General features: G+C 39.1%; 1 protein-coding gene across 3 annotated transcripts; it reads left to right on the top strand.

The window, feature by feature from the left end:
- The first annotated feature begins 1762 nt into the window (after positions 1-1762).
- LOC103972958 (protein indeterminate-domain 5, chloroplastic) lies at positions 1763-6010 on the top strand. 3 transcript variants are annotated; one of them, XM_018821230.2, is made up of 4 exons: positions 1763-2073; positions 2392-2553; positions 3028-3427; positions 4717-6010. In XM_018821230.2, exons 2-4 carry the CDS (start codon positions 2409-2411, stop codon positions 5843-5845), a joined length of 1674 nt encoding a protein of 557 aa, XP_018676775.2. In that variant the 5' UTR covers positions 1763-2073; positions 2392-2408; the 3' UTR covers positions 5846-6010. The 3 variants fall into 3 exon arrangements, with proteins under 3 accessions (XP_018676775.2, XP_009385656.2, XP_064996442.1); XM_009387381.3 differs by having other exon boundaries at positions 1764-2553; positions 3031-3427; XM_065140370.1 differs by having other exon boundaries at positions 1764-2553.
- The last annotated feature ends 4906 nt before the right edge of the window (positions 6011-10916 follow it).

Here is a 10916-nt window from a genome sequence, read left to right as displayed (position 1 = left end):
AGGAATAAAGAGAGTAGTGGTCGATTAAGAGATGGTGGGAGTATTTTACACTTTCGTGTCATATAATTTCTTCACACACACATACATGCATATATATATAAGCTAATCTGGGGAGATGTACTACTGGTTGATTCCAGTAGTAATATGAGGACAAATGAACAGATGACATTTTCTCACCCGACATGAAATTCTTCTTGAGAAGAACTAAATGGCACTTGTGATACAAAGACTTCACGCTAGTCCTCTAAACATTTTAAAGATAAATCACATGTATAACTCTTTGATCAGGGTTACATGGCACTTGTCATTCAAAGGCTCCGTTTATATCGGCTCTCCAAAAATTTGTATAGATAAATCAATAATATATATATATATATATATATATATATATATATATATATATATATATATATATATATATATATATATATATATATATTCATGGTTACTTGTCATATTATCTAAGTGACCTCATGGTTACATTGATACCTTCGAATATTCTAATAAATATAATTAGTTAAGTTTTCATTTTCATGTGTTTCTTTATGGACTGATCTTTATGGACTCCATGTGTTTCTCGTTTGCTTTAGGAGAAACAAAAGCACCACATTTTTCACACTTCCTCTGGCGATTTGATCCACACTACACCTGAATGGCCAAGAATACAACTCAAGAATTAGAAGCTTTGAGGTGATTGCCACTCATATCTTCGAGAAAGTAAAGACACCAGACAACTTGGAAATTAATATCATACTCGTGTGTCTCTTTCATGGTCTTAGCTGAAGTCAAAATGAACTATTATTTTGATACAATTGTCAACCAATTGCACATTTTAATCTAGCCTGGATTTTTCTTTTTTGTGTTTCCTAGATTTCGCTAAGTTGTCAATACCAACATATTCATGTATGTATAAAGATTGAAAGATAACTAAGAGAATAATCACATATTTCAAAGGGTTAAAAGACTTAGATTATATATAAACGAGTTGATCTAATAGATTCAAGTTTTTAGATTATACATATAAATATTATTGATTTATCTATACAAATTTTTGGAGAGCCGATATAAACGGAGCCTTTGAATGACAAGTGCCATGTAACCCTGATCAAAGAGTTATACATGTGATTTATCTTTAAAATGTTTAGAGGACTAGCGTGAAGTCTTTGTATCACAAGTGCCATTTAGTTCTTCTCAAGAAGAATTTCATGTCGGGTGAGAAAATGTCATCTGTTCATTTGTCCTCATATTACTACTGGAATCAACCAGTAGTACATCTCCCCAGATTAGCTTATTTTGGAGCAAAACATGGATTTACGTTTTTAGTAGTTAAACAGATGATGATGACATTAATGTCTTAGAATATTTCACGAACAGGAGATCGAACATGCGGTACCTCGATAAGGTCGTCGATTAGTAGTGAAACAAAGTAACATAAGCAAATGAACATATCAGTATCAGCTTTCCTTGTAACAATACAAGACTAGAAAAATCTCTCTCCAATCTTTAATCTTCCTTGTGTTGTCTGTTGTTGTTTTTGACTCGCGTGAAACAAGAGAGCGTGAAAGAGAGATGTAGGTAGTTCTCCTGTCCAGACATTGGGAGGAAGGTGATGCAGAATAAGAGGAGATGTATGAGAAAAATGCCTACAGTCGGTGGACCATCCTTGGCCACATGACGACACGCTTTGCCTGCTCTACACCATCCTTCCTCCGTAATATCTCTCTATCATATTTATTTTGGTACTTCTTTAAGTTTGTTGCTCCTTATTTTTATTGGAGAGAAGGAGTGAAAAGGGCAGAAACTGAGTGTAGAAGAAGAGGGAGGAAAAGTGGCAAACAAGTGAGTGAAATTCCACAAGCAGTAGGTTCCATCCTTGTGTCGCTCCAGTCCTATTAGCACCCAAGACAGAAGAGGTGAAGGAGAAGGGAGGAGATCCTTGATTTGATTCCACACCTTATGTTACACAACCTGGTCTTTGTTCTGTCTCTCTCTTCTACCGCTTGCTCCCACAGATCTAGGAAGAGCAAGAGATGGAGATGCTCGGGAAGGTTTTCTTCTGAGAGCTCTGAATCAGTGAGTATATACCGGAATATTGGGGTTTCTTCATATCTTCCCTTTCTTTGAGGCTCCAATTTTTGTTGTCTCTAAGGATTGAGTGGAAAGAATGGTGGGAAGCATGGGCAGATGGATGCATAGTTAGATTGAGAGAACAAAACAAGGGGATCATATTTCGTGGTTGCAAGCTGGCTACTGGGAATCGTTTATGTTGGTTTGATTTCGAGCAGTCGGTGTTGCTACCAGGGAGAGGGAGAGTGAGGAAGAAGAGACAAGAAGGAACACCACCCGTAGAAATTTAGGGGAGCGTTGTTGATCTTGTTGTTCTTGTTGTAGCTGTCTGGAGGTAGGAAATGGCATCAGCTTCGTCGTCGTCACCCTTCCTTGGAGTCAGAGGTGAGGAGCTCCACAGTGAGATGAAACAACAGCAGAAGCAGCCCTCTTCGGCGCCACCGCCCCCTGCCACGAAGAAGAGAAGGAACCAACCAGGAAATCCAAGCAAGTATCTGAAACACTCGAACATATATATCATGCAACACAATTCATTCAAGCATATTCGTATGCTCCCGCTTTATAATTTGATTTAATGAAAACCCTAATCCATGGCACAGGTTCAAGCTTGGGATTTCTCTTGCTCCGTTCCCAGTTAGCTTTTTTTCTTCTCAGTTTCTCTACTACATGGCTTTTCGTGAGTTAATAATGGATTAGGCCACAGAATTATTACTTAATGTCTGTAGGTTAATTCTTCCTCTTTTTCTTGTGGTTTTGCTGAATTGTAGTACCAAATTTCCTTCAACACAACAGATACTTTCTCCCTCTATTTTGTGTTGATTACACACTTTCTGTTTGCTCCTCAATCCAAGTGCATCTCATACATAATATATTGAACAGATCAAGTTATTCTATTCTTATCTTGATGAATGATTGAAGGATTAAATAATGGCAACGACAACCATATCCACATGTGTGTAGCAGATCCGGACGCCGAGGTGATTGCGCTGTCACCGAAGACGCTGCTGGCGACGAACCGCTTCATCTGCGAGGTCTGCAACAAGGGGTTCCAGCGGGAGCAGAACCTGCAGCTCCACCGCCGCGGCCACAACCTGCCGTGGAAGCTCCGGTTGAAGAGCAGCAAGGAGGTGCGCCGCCGGGTATACCTCTGCCCCGAGCCGACGTGCGTCCACCACGACCCCTCCCGCGCCCTCGGCGACCTCACCGGCATCAAGAAGCACTTCTGCCGCAAACACGGCGAGAAGAAGTGGAAGTGCGACAAGTGCTCCAAGCGCTACGCCGTGCAGTCGGACCTCAAGGCTCATTCCAAGACCTGCGGCACCCGCGAGTACCGCTGCGACTGCGGCACGCTCTTCTCCAGGTTAGTAGCATTGGAGTAGGCCTTCATCCAGCTGGAGCTCTACCCGCATGCACACCTCCATCGAACCGATGCATCTACATATCCTCATCGAATTCAGTTTCTTGATTCAAGTGGGCCGCTTTGGGTCTGTTGATGATTAGCCTTCTCTTCTCCATGCTTTCTGATCTTAACCGTGCACTGTGTTCTAGGGTTTGGTTTGGTTTGGTTTTTTTTTTAGGTTTGTTATGGTTAGATTCCCTAGAAGGAAAGGGAAAGGAACATACGTCTTGGGAAACGGCTGTAGGGAACTGCTCTCACGTGAATTCGTCTGTAGAATTGCCATTGTCATAGAGGTTTCGAGTCCATCAAAAGATCAAAAGGACTCCATCTTTTTTCACTTCATTGGAACAATCGCCACCCTTCTTCTGGTCTCCTTTGATCTCTCTCTCTCTCTCTCTCTCTCTCTCTCTCTCTCTCTCTCTCTCTCTCTCGTTCACGTGCTGCCAAGTAAGCATCGTTGCAGGTTTGTTCTCTAGTGGCTTGGCTAAATGTGTGTGCAGGTCCTGCGGCAGTGGCAGGTCAGCCTTTTCATGAAAACGTTAGGGTTGACACAGGGAAGGAAGTCTTTCAGATGCACATGTCTCTCTCTCTCTTCATTCATTTCAAACATTAGAACGCTTTAAGTAAGATGCTATGTTATTTCGTCCAAAAATGAGAAGAAATGGCACCGCGAGGAGCTGCTAGTTTATTTGCATTCGATATCAGCGGTTGGCTTTCATGGTTTTGGGAAAAATTCTCGGGGTGGGTTCAGGATGGTGATGTGGTCACAGGAGTTAGAGTTGTGGATGGGGAATGGGTGACTTCCATGCTTCTCGCAAAGATCCTCTCGTTGTATTCATCGGCAAGCTGAGTCTGGAATCGGGCTTTTCCTGGTCACGGGAAGATCACTTTTTACTCGTTCGAGAGGAATTTTCTTCTCTCATGATCTTGATATAGGTTTCTTTATGGGGATACGTTGTCCTTTTGATAATTATTGTTTCTGTCTTGCATGTCCTTTGTGTATAAAAACGCTTTTAATTCTAATTCCTAGTAACATTACATAGGTTAGCTATTGGTAATCACTCACAGGTACATGTTCTCTCTTCCATTTCAGAATCCTTTAGGAAAGAATTAGTGATTTATATAGTGTAAGCATATTCCAAATGATGCCAGAGCAGATCATAGAACACACTGAGGTTTTCCTGTTACAGCACTCTTGTTCGAACTCATGGATCAAGTTCGTGCAATAACTCTTGTTGTGATTCATGCAGGCGTGACAGCTTCATCACCCATCGGGCCTTCTGTAATGCCTTGGCGCAAGAGAGGTCGAGACTTCCGACCGCTGGCCTGAACAATCTTGGCAGCCACCTGTACGGGAACAACACCATGGCTCTCAGCCTGTCTCAAGTGAGCGCTCAACTCAGCTCTTTGCCGGACCACAGAGGCAGTGGATCCCAGTTCGAACACCTCGTCAGCGCTGGGAACCCTTCGCCATTCCCACCACCGCAGCTCCCTCCACAGGCCGCTTTCTACCCCGGCAACAATGGCTCCAACCAAGACTTCAGTGAGGAACACCAGCCTCACCACTCTTTGCTTCACAGCAAAGCATTCCATGGTCTGATGCAACTCCCTGATCTCCAAGGCAACACCGAAGCTTCTTCCAGTACCGCGGCCGCCAATTTGTTCAATCTCAGCTTCTTCTCCAACAACAGTAGCGCGAGAAGCATCGGTGATGGCAACAACGACGGTAATCAGAACAATCAGATACTGATAGCCAACGATTTCAATGGTGTCAATGGAAGCAGTGAACCCACCACGCTCTTCAACGGGGACCTTATGAGCGATCACGTCGGGGGAGAAATGAACTCTCTATACAACACCTCGATGCAAAACGAATCTATCCTCCCACGGATGTCCGCTACTGCATTGCTTCACAAGGCAGCTCAGATGGGCTTGACGACCTGCGGCGGATCCTCGTTATCGAGAGGGTTTGGCAGCTCCATTTCAGGCAGCCTGAAGCCTCCTAGCCTTGGCGGTGGGATGGGTGGGGGTGACGGCAATGGCGAAGATGGCCTGCAGGCTCAAATGGAGAACGAAGCTCACCTCCAGAACCTGATGAACTCGCTCGCGAACGGAAGTAGCAGCCTATTTGTCTGCACCGGAGGGGTGGCGGCTCTTGGTGGCAGCTGCACGACCGGGGGCTTGGGTTCCTTCGCTGCTGGATTGCGCGATGCGGACGAGACCAAGTTTAGTTTGTCGAGCTCCGGAAGCCTAGGGGTTTCCGACCGCCTGACGAGGGACTTTCTCGGTGTAGGCGGCATGGTGAGGAGCATCAGCGGCGGCATCTCTAGGCGAGAACAGAATCACGGCATCGGCATGAACGCCTTGGATCCCAAGTGAAGTCGCGGTCCTCTAGCCAGTCCTTTGCCTTCTTGCAACGAGGAAGAAATAGGATGAACCGAAAGCTAAGAGAAGAAGAGTGTATGTTAACTCGAAGTTGATGAACTAAGTTGAGGTATCGTTTAAGTTTTTTTTTCCTTTAATATCATTAAATCCCTCGCTCTCTCTCTCCCCTTTATGTTATCCGGAACATGTGGTGACATGGTGCTCATGGAAGATCTGAAGTCATGAATCTTCAAACGATCATGCATTCCAAGTCCGGATAGTACGCCTTTGGGCATCAGTCCAGTGCTCGTCGCCTTGCCTAGCTAACCTATGCAGTATTGTGTCCCTCTGCCATCTATTTCAGTGTTTGATTTGTTGTGTTGTTGTTCTCCGTAGGTACATCCCCTTTATGTTTGTTTGTACGTCCGTAGGTACATCCAAACACAGATTTTCTAAGGGTAGTAGTCGAATGAGGAAGTAGAATATTCCGTTCCATCTACATCAATTTTCAGCAGTGACCTATCTCTGAAATTCTACATCCTAAAAGCACTTTTCATTCACAACTGAGAACAAGAAAAAAAAAAAAAAACTGTATCTCTTCAAGAACAATTCATTCACAACCATGTCAAACTCTATCTATCACTTGTTCATTTTGACACCAAAAAGTAGCATCATATATTTTTTTTTTTTCCTTCCCTGCTACTGTGAGCACTCAGCTACAGGAGTTCCATGGTGCAACAGCCATATTGAGTAAACCTAAAGGAATAACTAGATCCTTTAAATTGCATCAAGTAAAAAGAATCTCTTCACAGTCTTCATTGAACATAACCAGCTCGAATGCCCCCGAAACGTTTTACCTATAATATATAATTTGGTCAGACTTCCATTCCAGTATTTTTCTTGAAAGAAACTAAAAATCCAAGGGATGTTTTGAAATATTTTAGATAGATGTTAGTCATAAAATTAAGTAAAAGTCCTAAAAGAAATGTTGGAAAATGAAATAAAAATCTCAAATTTACCTTAACGGAACTATAGACACACATGAACTTATGCAATCTCTCACACTAGTTTTATTCCTTCCAAAAGCAGACCCATCTGACCCATTTTAAGGATGATTCGATGGTTTTAAATGATTCATTACTTATTATTAATAGCAGATAAGATTTCTCCAATTACACGAGAAAATATCATTATTTTGTTGCTAAAAATTCTCCCTCCTAATCTATATAAATAGGGAGAACATATTAATAAACGTTAGTAAAAACATATCTTCTATCATGGTCTCAGAGTAGTGAGCAAGACTTTTACTCCTCGTCTTGATGGTATTTGATCAGAAGCTGAATATCATGCCATCGTCATCGCTGTTGTAGAATTCAATTGGATCACGAATCTACTTAAGGAACTCAACATCGACTTCACTATTACTTATACAATATATTGTGATAATGTCAGAGCTATCTACCTATGCGCCAATCCAGTGTTCCACTCTTGCATGAAACATATTGCCATCGACTTTCACTTTATACGAGATCAAGTTATTTAATATCAACTACGTGTTTCTCATGAAGCCTCTTGCCCATAAACTATTTTCATTGCATCGATCTAAGATCGACATCCTTGATAGAAACATCATTTTGCGGGGGCATGATAGCATATAAGATTTTTCTAACTGCATGAGAAAATCGCGCTGCTTTATTGAGGGAAATCCTTCCTATCATAAATCGGGAGAACATATAAATAAACTTCAATAAAAAATATATCTTCTATCAATTACTATTATAACTCTTTCATAATTGATTGTTTTTATAATTTTTATGATTAATTAATTTATAAGTGGATGTTGGGACATGGGTCCAAGAATGACATACTTGTGTGACCCGTGACACTTAGCGATTGGGGTCTAGGATTGTTTCAGTTGGAAAAATTCTTATAAAATTATGAGAAAAATAATAATAAGAGAGACAAAAGTAAAGAGAGAAATTTCCAATTCATTCTTTTTTAGTGTGATACATAGAGTTTGACATGGTTGTAAATGAATTGCTATTCTCATTATTTATATGATTGGTTCATGATTAATTAATTCATCATTTGTTAATCTGTATAAAATTTATAATCTGAATTCAACTTTCGATTTTGTATTTTTCGGATTTATATTAATGAGTTCTTACTGTATTCCTTTTTATTCTATACTCATAAAATTCATGGAAAAAAGAAAAAAAATGGTTACTACTGCACCTTATTCTCCATTTTATTTCTTTATATAGGCCTATGTTCTAATAAAAAAGCCTTTATGTTGATCGATATATCAAAAATAATTTTTTTAATTTTTTATCTGATTTATTACTCTGATTTAACAAACTCTCGTCACTCTAGCTCACACATCATGTGGGCCCTTCGTCTATTAAGCAGGCGATGATAAATATATACTCTTTACGTGAGCCTCACAACTATCCATTGATGATAAAAAGTCTTTAATTAATAAATTTGACATTTAATTGAACCTCTGAGTTTATTTGTTGACTTGAACATTAAAAGAGTTTTAATGGCACACTCTCGATATACTTTTGTAGAGTCACAAGTGTTTTCAATGTTAGAATCTAAATGACGCTACAAGAGAGTGAGGGAGGAGAACGTGACTATTGACTTTTGATTTTAATAAAAAAAATATAAAAAATATAATTAACCAAAAATTAAGTGTAAACAAGAACTATGAGTAAAGTGAATGATGATAAACAAGTAATCATACATGAAAATAATAAGAGAAGGAATGACAAAATGGTTTATAATGGTTTAGGTTTGTGGACCTATATTTACTCTTAATTACTCTATCCTCAAGGTTATCCTTTTAACAGGTGAAAATCAACTATTTTTATTATAACTTTTTCTTTTTAAAAACTTAAAGAGAATTTTTTATATTTAATCTTTTACAAGAGACCTCTCGCCTCCTACCATTTAGTATCACAACTAAATTTAAGATAGAGAAAGAGATTTAAACAATGCTTAAATAGAGAGTGATAATATTTTATAAACTCAAGATTGGATACTCCATCAATTAAGTCTAAATAAGATATTTATAGCCCTAAAAGATTTCAAAAATAAAGTTAAAATTTTAAATTTATGAGACTTTTGGGGTTTAGATAGTATTACTATTGTAATATTTGAAACAAAACCCTAATTTTATACTCTAGCAATCCTATCACTATAGCCCTAGGCAATACTACCACCGTCTTAGACAATACCACCATAAAAAATATTAATAAAACATAAATGTCCTATACAATATCCGACTTTGTAGCTCACCATCTAACCCTTCAGTGGTCTGAGTCTATGGTTGAAGTATTTCTTGCATCATTTATCTCAACAATATATTAGTTCATCAAATTTATCAATTAATTTTATCAACAAAATATGAGATTGAATGATCTTTTCCTTTTTATGATGATAATTAATTAATGATGGAGTTTTAACATAGCTCCCCTTATCTATATTTCATATTAATAAAAATAATGACGAACTTAAACTTAAAATAAAAAGAGCATAAATCCTTTTAAATGCTTATCTTATTGTAAACTTTAAGAAACTTCAAAATTTTGGTCAAGTAAAGAGATAAGTATTGAAAGCTAGTTTAACCCAAGAATAAACACAAATAAGAGAACAAGAACCAATAGAAAGAAACCCTTTACTACCTTCATCTAGTCAAGGCTTAGAAGAAAACCTTTACATTTGATTACTCTCACTAATCTCACATTTTCTAAGCTTAGCAACACAATTAGAAACTTAAGAAGGTAAAGCTCAAGCAAGACTCTTGGGGAGGATTTCAATATTTTGAAAGCTCAAGAATGATGCTCTTCACTCATGCTTGAAGAAGGGTATTTATAGGACCCAAAGAGCCCCAAAATATAAAGCAAATCATGAAAAAGTATCCAAATTCAAGGAAACTAACATTATTCTCATCGACACCACGAAACGGTGCTTCCTGAGCCATCCGCTATCTTGGGTGATATCACCACATACACTAGGCCATACTTCTACCTTTGGGCAGTATCATTATTACTTTGGGTGGTACCATCTCCTCCTTTGGGTGATATCATCACTCATACACAAATTTGACCCAATAAGGGCTTAAATCTAACTTGAATTTAGTCTACTTCGATCTTAACCTAACATAGGATAATTTAACTCAATTAAAGCCCAATTGCAACCTAATTATTTTCAAATAAAGCTTTCAGCACTAAAGGGAGAGGGGGGGGGGGGGGGGAGGGTGAATTAGTATTTTCATAAAACTTATGTCGATTCAAAAATTTCGCTCAATAAAGCCATATCAGAAAGATGTTTAACTTAAAAATGTACGAAAGCGTAATAAACATAGTGAGAGTAAGAAATCAGTTTGCAATGTAAATAAAAAGAATAAAGCAAATGCAAACTAGATTTTATAGTAGTTCGGTCGTCCCAACCTATGTCTACTCCTGATTTCTCTTCACTCGAGGCTACCGGCTTTCACTACCGATCTTCTTTCAATGGGCGAAGATAAACTATCCTTACAACTCTTTTTCCTTTTCATAGGCTCAAGAGAGAGCCTTTACACCTCTCTCTTTTAGACCTCACTCCTCCCTTAGAAACCTTCTAACTATAGGAGGAAGAGACTTACTAACTTTAGAGAGATTATACTTTTTTCTAGTATATTTTTTCTAAGGTATTTATAGATCCCAAATGACTTAAAAAATAGAGCAGAAAAAGGTTTTCATCCCGGGTTTACTGGGTCTTGATGGTACCATTGCCTATGCTGGGTGGTACTACTACCTGCAGCACTGACACTGGGTGGTACCACCACCAAGTCTAATGGTATCACTGCTTGACACAGTCTAAGAGATTGTGTTTGGGTGGTACCACTGCTTGACATAGTTTGGGAGATTATGTCTGAGTAGTACCACCGCTTGGGCTAGTTGTGGGTCACTGAATGAGCCTTTCACTTAGTCCAAAATAGCCCTAATTCAGGCTTAGTTGGCCCCTAATTGAGTTGACATTATTTCACCCCAATACCGACTCAGTTAGACCTAACTAACTCGATCTAGACATACACAATTAT

The sequence above is a fragment of the Musa acuminata genome, chromosome BXJ3-2 (assembly GCF_036884655.1).
Source record: "Musa acuminata AAA Group cultivar baxijiao chromosome BXJ3-2, Cavendish_Baxijiao_AAA, whole genome shotgun sequence".
Classification (NCBI taxonomy): domain Eukaryota; kingdom Viridiplantae; phylum Streptophyta; class Magnoliopsida; order Zingiberales; family Musaceae; genus Musa; species Musa acuminata.
The sequence above is the reverse complement of the archived record's forward strand: the minus strand, read 5'-3'. Positions and strand labels throughout refer to the sequence as shown.

Excerpts from the sequence above, each read along its gene's own strand:
- LOC103972958 (XM_018821230.2), top strand. The coding sequence starts at position 2,409 with ATGGCATCAGCTTCGTCGTCGTCACCCTTCCTTGGAGTCAGAGGTGAG. Across the intron at positions 2,554-3,027 it reads GAACCAACCAGGAAATCCAA|CAGATCCGGACGCCGAGGTG; the intron begins GCAAGTATCTGA and ends ACATGTGTGTAG. Across the intron at positions 3,428-4,716 it reads TGCGGCACGCTCTTCTCCAG|GCGTGACAGCTTCATCACCC; the intron begins GTTAGTAGCATT and ends TGATTCATGCAG.